At 30.9% G+C, this 17,184-nt stretch overlaps 1 protein-coding gene across 1 annotated transcript; it reads left to right on the plus strand.

Annotated features, from left to right (window-relative positions):
- The first annotated feature begins 1,149 nt into the window (after positions 1–1,149).
- On the plus strand, positions 1,150–8,852 carry LOC114267492 (ALA-interacting subunit 3). Its single transcript, XM_082924398.1, has 8 exons — positions 1,150–1,262; positions 4,869–4,927; positions 5,006–5,080; positions 5,168–5,284; positions 5,384–5,454; positions 6,814–7,120; positions 7,412–7,701; positions 8,592–8,852. The coding sequence occupies exons 1-8, from the start codon at positions 1,187–1,189 to the stop codon at positions 8,647–8,649; spliced, it is 1,053 nt and encodes a 350-aa protein (XP_082780524.1). The 5' UTR covers positions 1,150–1,186; the 3' UTR covers positions 8,650–8,852.
- Positions 8,853–17,184: the final 8,332 nt, after the last annotated feature.

The following is a 17,184-nucleotide window of genomic DNA, read 5'->3' on the forward strand; positions in this document are numbered from 1 at the left end:
TATTTTTCTAATATAAAATTTATAGGAAAATTTTTAACATAATTAAACATATATATATATATATCTAAAATGTAAAAAAAATTAGTGATATAAGAATTTCACAACATTACTTGAACGGTTTAAATTGAAATAACTTTTTTACAAGAGGCAAAAGTATAATTTTCCAAAAGTTGAGGGGCACGTCACCCCTTGGGCCTCACGTGCCTCCGCCCTTGCGTATGAAGGCTCTGTTTGGTAAGTGGTTATAATAATTAAAAAGTTAAAAAATTATTAAAAATTTAAAAAATTAAAATCATATAAAAAAATTAATGATTCTTTCTCATTTTCTCTATTTTTTACATGTTTTTTTTATAAAAAAATAAAAAAATATATTCCCAAATTCTTTAATTTTTTACCTCATATTTTAGTCAAAAAATAAAAAAGTCACTTCTCAAATAAACCTAAATACATACTTTAACATCTCATTGAAATACTTACTTACTCTTTAAATTAACAAACATTTAATACTCATTTACTCTAAACAAACATTTAAAACACAAAAATAGGCCTCATTTTTATCAAGAATAATGTTATATGCACCAATTTGTATATCAATTAGTATACTAACAGATGATGGAGTATAATTTTAAAGATTTTGGATATTTATAATTTGTATAATGGATAGAGTTAGTAATAATATCATAACATATATTGGTATATTAATTAGTATACCAATTGGTGCATGTATCACCGTTTTATCAATTAACACTTGCTTTTAACAAGCAAATCAAACTTACTTCATTTGAGATGCTTTTTTATTAGAGCCATTTCATTTAGAAAGTTAAATACCTGAAAATGCGGTATGATGCATCTAAGCAGTTAGCACATTTTTTTTCCTATAGAATTGACAGGTAGTTAGTTATTCCCGCGACAACTTAATGACTAGGATTTTAACGCGCCATTAGCGGCTCTCAATTCTCATTCTCATGAAACAAACAATCCACCAAAATATGAGAATTAAAGGAGGAAGAAAGAAAAAAAAACCCCAAGAAAAGTTCAACAGAAATGTAATTTCATCTATTTTTTGGGGTACAATGTAAATTTCAAATTCTGATTAAAATTTTCCATCAATCTTTACCTGTTTTCTTTCTTTCTAAATTCTGACTCTCTCTCTCTCTCTCTCTTTGTGCAGACGAATATTTCAAAGATGAATGCAGGGGGTGCGGATGGAGCCTCTGAACCAACTTCAACCGCTGCCAAGAAGCATTCCAAGAGACCCAAATGTGCATTTCCTTTACCCACTTCTTGAATTTAATTAATTGTTTATTTATTTATTTATTTCATATATTCTTGATGGTTTTATTGCAATTTTGGGTTTGTTTAGGCAAATGTTGTGAATTTTTGATTGGGTAACACTACATTGTAATCTTCATGGCATGCAATTTAATGGATGTAGAGACTAAATTCTCACATATATGCATGTAGAATGATATTGGGCCATTGCTTTTCTTTTTTTTTCTTTTGATATATTTTTTCGCAAATTGTGGAGTTTCTAATCTGGGTGTGTATTGTTTTCAAGAACCTGAATGCTATCAATCAAGAACACAGATGAAATTTGTGGTAAAACCATCAATGTCATGTTTACCATCAGTATATATGTGTATATATATGACAAGAATTAAAATATGTGAATAACATATTAGCATTTGGTATTGTCTTCAAGAACCTGAATGTCACGATTTGAAATGCATGAATGCATCTTTAATAATTATCTTTGATTATTCTAAGTTGGAATGTTTTTGATGGATGATTTGTGTGAACTAGAGTTGAATTGCAATGTACATTAGGGATGATATTAAAAGGTGAATAAACTATCAATTGCAAAATGCTGGATGCTTAGGTCATGTTCTTTTGGGGGACATGGCCTTGGGAATAGACTAATAATCCAACAGAATATATAGTCTCACATTTGGCTAGGAAAATTGTGTCTAGACTAATAGTCCACCCGTACATTGCATCCTCCCATATGTGGGACTCTTGAATACCAAGAGGGGAGTGGGATACAAAATGGGAGATTAAAGAAAGGTTCGGACTAATTGACTAAATTACAAAATTGATAGGATTTTGTCAATCTGTTCTCGTAATCCTAGGTACAAACATGAGATGAGATTGTTGGAACAATCTTCTGTGTAAATCAAATTAATAGAAACAAAGTCAAACAAATAAATAAATAACGTACCGAATTTATTTATCGAACCAAATTTAAAACTTTCAAAGACCAAGTCAAGTGTGTGACACTCTGTCCTTAAGACAGATTCGCCCCGCTACGATGCTTACGGTTGAGTGGCGTCTATCTCTCAGGATACAATGATCTTCACAAATTGTAGTAGCACTCCAAACAATTTATTTGACGAACCAAACCTGCGTTCTAACTCTCTGAAATTTATTCTAAAACTAATATGAAGAATAATTCACCAAAGACAAAAGTTGGACAACACAAAGGAATTAATTTCAAACTGTTTTTTCCATAGAATACTGCTGGAAATGTTGGTATATAAAGGCATACAAAGGTTGTCCAAACAGGTAAGTATCTGTAACTTCAACCCTTGAACAGATTTAGTAAGGAAACTAGACAAATCTGCAACTGTGCAGATTTTGAATCTGTCCAGAATTTCAACTGTGCAGATTTTGAATCTGTCCAGAATTTCAACAGATTGAAAACCTGTCTGGACAGAAATTTACTTGATGTTTGATCAACCAAAATCTGCTGGAACAAGTCTAGAATATACAGACCTGAAAATGTACTAATTTGAATTGAATAGATGCTGTTTGAAAATCAAACAGATATGGCAGTTACAACAGATAACTGCACAGCAGTTAAATCTGTTCGGGACAGTTCGAATCTGTTCGGGTGTAACTGATTTTGAGACCTGTTTGGACTGATTAATCTGTTCAGAAATAATGGATTGGAAGAGGAAATATATAGACAGAAAAAATAAATTCAAATTAGAATTTATTTCGGTTCAGAAAATAAAATTTTCCCGCAAGAATTTTGGAAAAAAATCAAATGAATTTTGTCCAAAAAATTAATATTAGAACCGCCCGGACGGTGGCACGCGCGTGTGGTGGTTTGGGCTAAGGTTCACTTTGTCCATAACTCCTCCCTTCTACAAACTTGGGGTGCCTCTTGTGGCCCAACCCAAGTGCTGTAGTCTACAGCTTATATACACAAAAAAACTCTCTTAAAGTTTCTATGTGAGACAACCCATTTCAAGGAAACCCACATTTCATTCTTTAAATGCCCATTCCACGAACCCGAAAACAACGTCATGTTCCCATTCACTCATAAATGGTTTTGACGAACCGTCTTCACTGTGGGACTTGCCACGCGGCAAGGAACACTTCACCTCTTCGGACCCACCCCAAAAGACGTTTGGGGCTCACTCCATTTTGGACTCAAAGTTGGCCCAAAATAAGCCTTATAAAACACCATTTTTCCAACAGAGGTATAATGCTAATCCCGTTTGATTCAGTCTGCCAAAACAAACATGGCCTTAGACGATTACAAGGAGCTAGAAGTTGTAGGGAGTAGCATCAAAATTCACTTAACAATTTTTTTCCAAACTCAGTTTACTGAATTCAATTTCTATTAAAGTTTCTATGGTAATTAGGGAAATCAAGTATTGAAGGTATCACGAGAGATCATGAAGGCCATATACATCACTTGATTTTTGCCATGCCTGCTGGATTTGGGGTAGTTGACGGAGAAGAAATCATGGCCCCCTCAAAGGACTAAGGTAACTAGTAGGAATACTTCGTTGGGTTTTGGAGGGATATGATCAACTTCACGTGATTAGTTAAATAAAATATGGCATGAAGCTTTTCTAAAGTATGCCAATTTGATGAAAGAGGTTGTGTTTTATGCCTGTCCTCTGTAGGTTTTAAATTGTCCAAGGTAGTTAAGGTCGTTCTCTTTCTTTCCTCCCTTCTCTTTTTATTTATTTATTTAATTTTATTTTAATTTTTTTTTTCTTGTTTCTCCTTCTTATACATGGCTCATCCCTTGTAATTTGCCAAGTAATGGATCATATGCTGTGTACGAGGTTTATGTTGGGGCACAACTTAGTTGTGTTTGAATCTTGAATTTGAGTTGGGATTTGTGGAAAAAAAGAGAAAAATGACAAAAAAAATAGCTTCTATTTTTATTACCTTTCTCTTCATTTTTCCTTTCCAAGATCCAAACACAGCCTTAATGTTTGGACATAATCTGGGAATTAGTAGGAATAATGTGCTACAATAGTGGGATTTGAGAAAGAAAGAAAAGAAAAGAAAAGTGCTGTCTCTCTAAAGTTGGTAAAAGTACATCTTCCATCATTTTGGATCCTAAGAGAATGGGGCAAGTAGAGAAAATATTGTATCTCTTTCTCAGTAGGTTATAACGAATCTCATGGCTTATGCTATTTTGGTTTTCTAAAAATTCTTATGACATAAATATAAAAAAATAGTAAAAAAGAACAATGTGGTCATATTTGGTGCACTTGGGTGGTGGTTATTATTTCCCAATGAAACTGCCTAAACAGAGCAATAACAAAACAGATGTATTACATTGTGTTTTATACACATTCAAATATTTTGATTTTTCAAAATTTGGAGAGTTTATTATCAGTGATTAAGTGCCTAACCTTTTGCAAGTAACATTAGTCATGTTTTTCATTTTTAGAGTTTGACCAAGATGTGAATGATTCTTATGATCTCACATATGTTAATCTCAATACTCGAATATTAGGTGTTGATGACTTGCACAATTACTAAATATTCCCTTTAGTTATGTTTGTTCTAGAGTTTCCTCATGGATAAACTACTTATCTATTGATTATTATATGTTTCAGATTCTAGGTTTACACAACAAGAGCTTCCTGCTTGCAAACCAATTTTGACTCCTGGATGGGTATGATTGATATTATTTATATAACTCAATCTCTCTCTTCAGATTTTCATTACATAATTCTCTCTCCCATGGTTTCAGGTCATCACAGCATTCATATTTGTCGGCATCATCTTTATTCCTATTGGCCTCGCTTCGTTGTTTGCATCAGAAAGCGTAATACATTACTATTGCATCGGTGAAGCTTTGTAGTTAGCATTTGACTGATATTTTATATGAACTCTCTCTTTATTTGAAATGTAGGTGGTGGAAATTGTAGACCGATATGACAAGGATTGTGTTCCTTCAAATTTTGGCGATGATGTGCTTGCATATATTCAAAGCTCCAAAACTAACAAGACTTGCATCAAAACTTTAACTGTCAGTCAATTAGTTCAAATTATTTTAGGCGTGTTCCTCTCTCCTCTTAGATTAATAATGTTTAGATGAACTCAAGTGCATTGCTTCAATGTTTTTCAGGTTCCAAAGAAAATGAAAAAGCCCATTTATATATATTATCAGCTTGACAATTTCTACCAGAATCATCGCCGGTATGTTGCTTATTTTCTTTTATTATATGGAATCAATTTACATGGTTTGATACTTGTTTATCTAAAGGTTTGGTTTTCTCATTGACTACTTCCACATTTGGGAATATGTGGCCCTCATAGTATACACTAGTTGAATTTGGGAGTTGGGACTATTTTGTTACCAAATACACTAATGCATAGAATTTTCTTGTAGAATGGAACTGAAATAAAACATATTTTTTGAAGCTATATTGACAATATTATTCATCCACTTGTCAGGACTATAACGCATTAGGAGTGAGTTTTTGAGCCCTAAATAAGTCTAAATAGAGAAGGGCCTATGGTGAAATTACAACAATCTTTTTTAATCTCATGGTATCATAAATTTCGTGTCCAGAATACTAGTACCAAATTTGGAAAAAAAAAATGAGTTTAGGCTTTACTGTAGCAGATTACTAGTACTGTTGCTAAACTTCATGTCCAGAATATCAGCAATTTCGTTCAAACAGTACGAAGACTGTTGATTTTTTTTTTTTATTTTTGGTTTCCATTTCTTATCCTTTATTCATTTTAAATTTTTTTCTTCTTCTTTTCTAACTCATTCTTTTGATATAAAATATTCCAATTCAAACTTTCAATAAGTTTTGTTTCATTATTGCATTGCAAGAGTTCATAAGGAATTGGTGAAGATAAAAATATATAAGTTGCTTGCTCAAGATCCTAGTATGTATTATTTTGTTACAATCAATTGATAATCATCTTTTTCTTTAATGATATTTTTTGTTTCTATGTATATCTATGTTGCCCAACATCCACTCATTCATTTTTGCTCTTCCTATTTTATTTGAATGTTGACAAGTGGACCTGTCCATTCTCCTGACTTTTTTTTTTTTTTTTTTTTTTTCAAGTTTCTATTTCCTTGTTTCGAGAGACCGATAAAAAATGGCTATTACACCAAGATCCCCTCAACTATTAGCAAATATCAATTCATCCCTCTTATCAAGGGATCTATACATTTTGACCCCTCCAATTATAAAACTATATCACTTTCACCCCCTCCACACCACCTTCAAAAGGGGGGACATTTATATGGTTTTTATAGTTGAGGGGGTTAGTATGTACAGGTTCACAGATGAGGGGGCTAAGGTGATACTGCCTAATAGTTGAGGGGGATTCATGTATCATTCTTTCAAGTGTAGAAGTCTCCTTAAAGCTATATCCCTTGTTGCTATATATATATATGCATCAAACTCACATTGAACTCGATCTCAAATCTGTCATAAATTTTTTCTAGCACAAATATTCATTGTCATTCTGAACAAAATTAGCTTATGGAAAAGATTGAGCTTTTCTCGCTAAATTTTGGTTATCTGTTTCTAGATATGTCAAAAGCAGAAGTGACAAGCAATTGCGTAACAAGGCATCCGAGTTTGAAACAAAAGATTGTGCACCTGAAGCCACAACTAAAGTTTCAAACAAAGATGTGCCAATTGTTCCTTGTGGCCTCATTGCTTGGAGTTTGTTCAATGACACATACGGGTTTTCATTGAATAAAAAGACACTGGAAGTCAATAAAAAGGGCATAGCATGGAAAAGTGATCGAGAGTACAAATTTGGGTCCGACGTCTATCCTAAAAATTTTCAACATGGTCTGATTGGTGGTGCAAAACTTGACGAACACATACCTGTATGGATATATTTTACCCGTTTTATTTTGTTATTGCTAATTCCTCTATTTTCGTGAAAAAACTGTGTTTAAGTGGGAATAATCCAAACTAAATGCGCTTTCATGAAGGTGCAAGTTGGAGCAAGCGATAGTTGTGTCCCATGCCACAACTTTCACTTGCACCCGACACAAGTTTACTTGCATTGCCATGAAAGTGAAATTATTTTGAGTTGTTCCCATTTACATGCACTTTTCCCAATTTTCTTCTACATTTTTTTCACTATCTTTTGTTCTTTGTTCCACGTGTAACAGTTAAGCGAGCAAGAGGATCTTATTGTTTGGATGCGAACTGCAGCGTTACCGACATTCCGAAAGCTATATGGAAAGATAGAGGTGGATCTTGATGCTAATGAGAAGATAACAGTTGCAATTCAGAACAACTACAACACCTACAGTTTTGGAGGGAAAAAGAACCTGGTCCTTTCGACCACAAGTTGGATTGGTGGGAAGAATGATTTCCTAGGTGTCGCATACCTTACTGTTGGCGGACTTTGCTTATTTATGGCGATAAGCTTCATTCTTTTGTATGTTGTCAAACCAAGGTAAGCCAAAGGTTCCAATAGTGTCGTACCAATTTTTTACGTAAGATGGATTTAAGTTCATTTGCTTTGCATTTCAAGTGCATTTCTGTACTGTCAAAGCCATGATTTCTATTCCATACCATTTCTTTTATTTTAACTTTATTTTGCTCTACATCGAGAACCAACTTGGGATAATTCTATCTAAGACCATTAAGATTAGTAAGATCCTACAATTGGAACTCAGCTCCCAGAATTTGATCGAGTCCTTTTTTTCTTCTTCATAACTTTTCTAGTTTTAGCCCATATGAAAGCACATAGTATGTTTCTAATCGGTCTTAAGCCCCAGTCTCTATGACTTACATTTTGGAACTAACAGCATCAATTGAATTAGCTTATACTTCCAAGACTCAAAATGCAGTGGTTGATTGGTTTGAAATCTGATATTTCTTTTACTAATTATTTTTTGAGATAAGAAACTTGTAGTGGGAAATTATCATCAATTAGGTCATTTCTACTTTGCATTTTCAAATGACTTCCAAAATTTGTCATTAGAGTTTGATTAGATCATTTGTAATTTTTTTAATAAACTTACTTTTTTTATTTTTATTTGTAATTTTAATACCAACAAAGAAACTGTGGGTTTTGTTGCATTGGCATGACCTGTGTACTAAATTTAGCACGATTTGCCCTCATTATATCTCACTTCCTTTTGAATATTTGATTAAAATTTATAGAACTCTCACAATATTATCTTGCTACAATTATCCTTTTCTACACTAGATTTGGAAGTATATACATATCCTCTCTAACTCCTACATTGTCTTTATCTTTTCCATCTAGTTCTTTATTGTAAATTATTTGGAAGGTGAGTTTTATGTCGATTACTGAGCTAAGTTGATTTTTTTATTTAGGCCTCTTGGAGATCCGTCTTACTTATCATGGAACAGAAATCCCGGGAATTTGAACTGAGCTTTATTCGGCATACATATTTGCATTTATGATGGTTATTAATGCACCACTATGCCATGCTGAGTTTTACTTTGACATTTTCTTTGCCATGGAAGAGTTTCTACCTGGTTGAGCTACCGACTTCATGTTTGAAGACTTCCAATATGAGTGTATAGAGATCTGTTGTTATTGAATGTCTTTTATTTTTCAAAAAAAAAAAAAAATTTTTGGAAATGGGCATTGATTGATTAAGTGGTAGATGGTATTATATTTCTTCTTCTTTCTTCAAATTTTTTTCCCTATATTGTTATATGTGGAAAATGGACATCCAACCGAACAAACGGCTTCAGTTATTAATAACTAGTTTTTATGCTTTTATTGTGGGGTGATGTTATATCATTTTGAGATATTTATGTTTTTCCCATCACAAACCTCTTGTACATTATTTTGATTTGCTTAAAGGACTTCGATATTGATTTTTGTTCACATTCAAATGTTTTTTGAGCGATTCAACGTTAGTATCAATTATCATTGTTGTTGTGGTACTACTTTGTTTTGGCAGTATAGCTCTGCAAGCACTTGCTTTATTGGTTTTTACGAGTTTAGGAATGATTTCATAAATAATGTGAACTAAATGTCACTGTATGTTTGGGATGTTAGTATTTTTGCTTTAAAAAAAAAAGAAGTCAAAGTTAAAACATGTTTGGCGTGTACCAAAAAAGTTAAGGAATCTTTATACAAGTTTGGAAAGACCAAACTATCCTTACGAGTGCACAATTATTTACACATTTAGAAAGGTAAAATGGGAAATTCAAGTAAAAAATAAAAGCATGACATGAGGCATTTATGTTTTTTCATACAACTAAAAAAATTATTCTTAAATATATTAATTTTTTTTGTCCTAAAAAAGTCAAAAAACTAAAAGTCCCAAAAATAGCTAATCCCAAATATAATCACAAAATTTAAGGATTGAAGTAGAAAGCAAAAATGATATATAGCACAAGTGGTCATGTGGAAGCATTTAAGTGCCAATGAAGCAAGACTCAAGTTTGAATTAATAAAGCAGTCGTGATAGAGGCCTCGAATTTGCCTCGAAGCTTTTTTTTTTTTTTTTTTATTATTTATTTTGTTTTTTTGGGTGGTTGTGTAGGAATGTACCAAAAAAATTAAATATTTCGTACCAATTCATCGTATAAAATTATATGAAATTAACAAATTGATCAGTCAAATGGTTAAAATTTATTTTTTGGCAAAAAAAATAAAATAAAAATAACACAGCCCAATAAATAAAATAAAATAAAATTTTAAAAATTAATCAGTCAATTTTATCATCCAATCAAAATAAAATAAAATTTTAAAAATTAATCAGTCAATTTTATCATCCAATCAGTCTAACACAACTCACTTGCAAAATATTTAATTTTTTAGCACATTCCCATACATAAATTACCCTTGCCAAAAGAAAAGAGAAAAAAAAAAAACAAACTAACTGTCTTAAATTAAAAAAAAAAAAAAATGGGATTCGAGGCAAATTCGAAGCCTCAGATTCGAGGCCTTAGGCATTTTCCTTAATAAAGTGTGTTGAGTTCTGATGAACGAGTTTGAATCACCTTAAACGAAGACCACTTGATTTCAAATCGAATTAATTAAGAATTATTGATTAATTAGGATAATGAAGATTGAAAATGACTCGATTTAACTTAATTAAATTAGCCCCTACTAAAAAAAGTAGTGGGCAAATAAAAAGTATTATGGTGTTTTTACTTCTTTTTTTAAAATTTTTTAATTTAATTTTTTTTTTTTTTTAACTTTTGTCAAGAGAAAGAAGAGAAATAGAAAGGGGAAGCTGCATTTGTAATGATAAGACTTGAACTTAAACTTTATGGCTATTGAAAGAGTGTCTTAACTTCTATGCCAACTCCTTAGTCTTGTATTAACTCCTTAGTCTTGTATTAAGGTGTTTGGACGAAAAATGAAACCACCACTTTCGATTAGCCTTGACATGTACTAATTAGTTTTGTATGGCCGATTTTTACATATATACACACACTGTCAAGACCCAAATCTGCCCCTATAAGTTTACAGTCATGACTGGCCAGTAATCTTAGATTACCTTTGGTCTCAAAGACAAAATTTCAAAATATTTAAAATCATATTGGGGCCTAAAGAGCAAGCAAAACAAAAATAATAATGTCCACTGAGCTTGTCCCTACATGATACAATAATAATTTATATACATGTACAAATCTTATATATCTCACACACATATACATTTAAGACTCAACAAAATACCAAACTTTCACCAAGCTAAGGAGCTGATTTTCTTGGCTCTACTCGAGCCTAACTTGTTCCATTTCGGAAGCTCTTCAAAGGTTGACACAGGTAGACTTCAAGACTTTCTGTATCCTTGTTGCTCAGTTTGCTCACCTACATATACATATAAATAGTGAGCTAAAACCCAACGAGTAATAACAAAATAAAAAGGTTAAATGAATGAAGTTTGACGATAATACAAAAAACCTGTCTTACAATTTCGAAACGAATCTTAAATCATTTTCAAAATAAGGCATTTGCCATATTATATCAAATTTATAACAAAACATTTTCCATATCAAATCCCTTATCAAAACATATATTTCTTTTTCCTAAACAATCCATTTCAATAGGCAAATCAATTTGATTAGCCATCATATCAATCCCTTGCAATAATAAAAACCATTGATTGATAGCATTTTCAATACAATTCCGATTTCAATTCAATTCTCAATGATCCATGTTATCCCAATAGCAATACTCATTCAATGACAATTTACGTGGTACATCCAATAGAGTGACAATATTTCAATAACAATGGACCACAAGGGTCATACAATGGACTACGATGGGCCAATCAAATGGGCCACGATGGGTCAATCAATAATCCAATGGACCACGATAGGTCAATCAATAATCCAATGGACCACAATGGGTCAATCCAATGGACCATGATGGGTCTAACACTAGAGATCTCTGTGTTTCAATCAATCTAATAGCCTTGGTATTGTTTCCCCAAGCAAGGGCCTATAATCAATGGCCGTGGTATTATTTCCCCTAGGCAAGGGCCTCACTAAAGGATACCACGAATACATTTCGAAGGTCATTACAAAATAACTTTTCAATAAACCATTCAATCAATCACATAATGATTTCGAAAACAGTAATCAACTCAAAATAAATATAATTTGAATATATCTTTATAAAGTTACTACTCACAATGGGTTAAGTCGATATAAGGTCTCACACGTCCACCGATACAAATCACATAACAAAAACACAATAGAAGCACCATTCAATATTCATTTCATTTTAATTCAACTCTCTTTATGTGTTTCTAGCTTATTCCATGACTATGTGAATCCAATTGGTGCCTAAGAATACTTAGAATGTCATGAGGATGCACGTAGAAGAGTTAGTCAAAAATTGCTGAAAACAGGGTCCTTGCTCGAGCGCACCTTTGGTCACTCAAGCGGTCTGCAAAGCTCTGTAAAAATACTGGGACCTCATAATGTTCGCTTGAGCGACCATCGATCTGTAAAAATTATGGGTTTTCAAAGTTAAAAAGTTGAGCTTCCAGATTCCAATTCAATACTTGGGGTCTTGCACAACTTTGTTAAAACCATATAATCTCTTTTAACAATCAAGAAAACATGATTAATTTCTAACCATTTACATCCAACTCCTTTAATTCAAGATTAAACTCCAAATTTCCATAAACTTGTGTTTACAAAACTTTTCCTTTTTCTCTTCAGAATATGAAATCAATTCTTTAAATCTTCTTAAATTTCATGATGCATGTGCAATTAAAATTCTAATTTATGCAAGACAACAAAAATCAAACCCACAAAATGCTCAATTCTAATCTAATTTCTACGAATTTAATCCAATTCCACCCTTTTACTAATTTCTTTGAAATTATATGAAATTGATTCTTAACTCTTTTCTATTTTCCTTTAAATCATGAAAATGGAGTTATGCAACTTTGCATGCATAAAATTAAGATCAAAACTATATAATTTTAATTAGAATAGCTCTAATTTGGATTATTATTAATTTTTTTCATATCAAACCCAAGTTCAAATCCATAAACCTTTTAAACATGAATTAAAATCTCAAAACCTTGAAATCCTATGATGCATGTTTAATTAGAATATTAAACTTGTAGAATTTGCCCATGCATGTAACAATGAGGCTTAATTTCATGCAAGACTACATCATCAAACCCAAAATAATCAATTTCCATAACCATGAACCTACCTTAATTTCTTCATCTTTGTTTTCTAATTTCGTTCTAATTATATGAAATTGAAGCACCAAAACCCTTGGAAAATAACGATGCATGTAAAATTAGAACTCAAATTCATCAAAGGTGACCAAAATCATACTCAAAAGATGAGCTTCTAAATCAATTCCTTAATTCTTGAACTTAATTTTTTTTTTTTTTCATTCTTTTCCTTGATTCCCTCATATTATATGTATTTAAACTCAATTACCTCATAAATTTAGGTGTTGAAGAGATTGTCTATAAACATTGGGTCAGAATTTCTTACCTATTAATCTTTAAGATAGAATTTGGTTAGGTTCTCCACTTTCTCTTTTCTTCTTCTTTTTCTTTAATCCTTAGCTTTTTCCTTGAGCTTTCCATCAAATTCCTTCCAGCAAAAATGGAATACGCTTCATCTCTCTCTCTCTCGCGGTTTCTCTCTCTCGAATTTTCCCAGTCGAACAGATTGATGAATAGCTCTAAGGCTCTAACACTAATACATAGCCTATCCTCTTCTTGATTTCATCTATTCCATTTTTTTTTTTTTTATATTAAAAATGGTGGGACACTTGCCCACCTTAAATTAATCCATGTGGTGATGTATGTTAGGATTAGTTTAGCACACTAATTGTGCATTAGTTTAATTAATCATAACTAATTACAATTTCTACATAATTTAATCGAACAATGCTATATATATTAATTAATGTACACACTAATGTACTAATAGATGATGCGACATCATTTATATGGTTTTAGATATTTGTAACTTGTATAATAAATGTGATCAATAATAACATCATAACATTAGTTGATACACTAGCGTGTTCACTAATTGGTATATGTAGTACCATCGAATTTAATTAGTCTAATTTTACTTCTATTAAAGCCCAATTAATTATATTTAATCTTTACCATTCTGAATTAGATTTTTAATCAAACTCTCAAAAAGGTTCCAAATATTAAATTAAACTTATTGCCATATTTAGATTTGATTTCCTAAATCATTTAAGCCTTCAATTTCTGATCAAACTCCAAATTTTCGTCAATAAATAACATATTCAAATTGGACACCTCATAAATAAATTTAATTCATAATAATCACAATTCTCAATCCTCATAATTTAATTAACTTAATTAACTCTAATTCGGACCTAATTAATCAAATCTCAATTTTATTAAACTGAATCGAATATTTAATTAAACCCCCATATGGTCCGATACTTGAAATTAAATTGAATCAACTCATCAATTTTACATTCTTGAGCCACTTAAGCTTTTAATTTCTAATTCTAAAATAGCTATTTATAAAATTATATACGAATCAACGCCAATATTGTCCATCAATTCCGTAATTAAATCAAAATAATAATTAATTAAAGTCCAAATCACTTTGATTAACTAAATGTAAAATATTATATGTGGCGGTCGTCACACATACCATCCTAAATTTATATGTTTTTATAAGTAATATTACCCTATATTTATGCAATAAAAACAATTAAAATAAAATTATTGTTGTTGTTGTTGGTTTTTTTTTTTTTTTTTTTTTTTGTTTTTTTTGTAACTAATGATCTTATTTTGATTGATAACTGAAGATGTTCGTAATACAATTGTATAAAATTGTTGATGAAAATAAGTAGTCCAAGAATTCTTGGAATAACTGGACTGATAAAAGATAAAGAAGAAGTCTAGCCATTTTTGTGACGAGCTCATAATCCTCCCAAACTGGGAGTTTAATCAGAAATGACATTTTAAATCAAAGTCATTGATTTTGGCTAAATTCCTTCGCTTAGGTCCTCAAATCATTGATTTTGCTATTTTATAAAAGTTTTGGTTTTAGTGATAACTTCATTTAGAAAATTTGTTTTTAGTATGTTTGCTTTGGCATGTTTATAATGTTTTCTAGTATTTGATTTAACTCAAATTTGTCATTTTTAGTAATTTTTTGTTTATTTATTTATTTATTTATTTTTGTGCTTTCTAAGAAACTATCCTAATTCGTTATTTTCTTATTTAGTTAAGTTTATGTATATTATAAAATAGTAATATACTTGTAATATAACCTTTGATCAATAATATTATTGAGAGAATTCTTTTCTTTCTAGTAGATTTAAGGTGTTATTCGTCTATTAAAATGATATGTAGCTTATATGATATTTTTGCTGCATCAAGTGTAAAACTAAAATTTTCTATGATTCAATTATATAATTTTAATGGTTTGATTCTAATTCTCAAATTTTGAAACCACAAAGGCCCAAATCTACCCCAAATTATACCAATTCGATTGGGGAACACTTAATTCAAAGGAACGGATTCAATCCCAAATCTACCCTCAATTATACCAATTCAATTGGGGAACACTTCAATGCAATACCTTTTAGTACTTAATTGTTTGAATATTTGACTAGTTCATAATTAATACAATTTTACAAGATTCAAATATATTTGAAAATCACTTTTTAGTGATTATTTTGTTATTTTTTTTATTTAATATATTTTTTTAACAGTTTATGTTTTAGTTTACTAGATGGATAACTAAAAATTGAAAAACAACAAAATAAAAAAATATTTACTTTCTTAGTTTTTATTTTTTTTATCGAAAAGCACTAAACTTAACGTATTATACATTCGATAATAAGTTATCCAATAAAGTAAATTGAAGCACAAGGTAAGTCTCAAAAGGGATAAAGAGGAGTTTCCATGCAGTAAGAAGAAAACATCTACGAAAGGAAAACCCTATACACAGAGGATTATTGCAACACAAAAATGAAAAAATAATATATATATATATATATATAAAATAAAAAATAAAAATAATCACCACTAAACACCTTCATGATCTATCAATCGTTGCCACTGAAAATTGTTGTGCCATAATTCTCCCATCTACGTTACAAAATAAATCATTGTAAATCTGAGTTGGTCACATAATGTATAAAAACGTGTTTTAATAGCATAAGATTTTGATCATGAGTCAAATTTGAATATAGATCTGAAAGCTTCTTCCTTGGCAAGTTGATGATGGAGACTAGAGAAGCCGTAACGACTAACCTAGTGATGAATTAAAAAAAAAAAAAAACGAAAGGAAGAAAAAGGCTAAATGTACTATCCTCTATTCAAAAAAGAAAGTAGAGAAAAAAGAAAAAAAAAAAATAAGACTAGGGTTTATTCTATTTTTCTTTCAATAATTTTTTTTTTAATTTAACTTGTTTTACCTTTAATTTTTTTTTTTTTTTTTTTTTTTTTTTTACATATGTAGAAGGTGAAATTATCTCCACAGGAAAAGTGAGATGATGTGTCTTGTTCTTTTACTTTGTTAAGAAAAATCAAATGTTAGTTATCACCCCCGACCAACTTTAGTCTAGAGGACTCTCTGACAATCAAGTTAGTATACTGATCGACCATATGAAATGTATAATTTGTATTTCAAAGAGGGTTCTTGAGTTACCTCTTTTTTGCCTCTAGTTCTTTACCTGTTGGCCCCTTTATAGTTATTTGACTTAAATCTTGTTTGTTTGTTTATTTTTTGATCAGAGGGTTTTGCCTTTGTTTGGCAATGACTAAACCAATTGTCAAGTTGTTTATATCCTTAATTGTTAAATCCTTATCGTATGGATGGTTTAGATCTTGTCAGATGCTAGTGGCCAACTTATTGAGCATCACAATCATGAGATGATTTTGATCGAACGACATTAGTTCCCACTAGGCCTAATCTACACCTTTGAATTTCCTAACTTGCATTCTCATTCGTCAGATTGAAGATCAAATTGACGATTCTCCTTTATTTGCATATCTTCCTTCTAGAAGGATATCTTTATGTTCAATTGCCTTTTTACACGCTTGAGTTGGGATCAACCTATTGCTAGTTGTCCTTTATGGGCTTAAGGAATTACTCGAGATTCCTCATCTTTTTGGGTTGATGTCAATGAATTTGGCCCGAGTTCATATGTTTTTTTTTCTCCACAACACAAATCAACCTAAAATGTAACAAATTTAACACATTTTTAAAATAAAAAAGGGAGAATATCCAAAAAAATGAGAAATATAAATAGTTGTACAAGTGATTTTGTACAATTTTTTTGCAAATGAGTTATAGTTTCATGAGCTTGTAATTATTTTTCTTTAGTTCCCACTTTTTTGATATTTTCTTGAATAAAAATCATTGCAACCAAAAAAATTTTGATAAAAAAAAGAAAAAAAAAACATATATAGACTTTGTTTGGTTTGTTTTCCAATTTTTTTTTTGAAAAAAT

This window comes from Camellia sinensis, chromosome 4, assembly GCF_055761805.1.
Source record: "Camellia sinensis isolate YWXY chromosome 4, ASM5576180v1, whole genome shotgun sequence".
NCBI classification, from domain to species: Eukaryota; Viridiplantae; Streptophyta; class Magnoliopsida; order Ericales; family Theaceae; genus Camellia; species Camellia sinensis.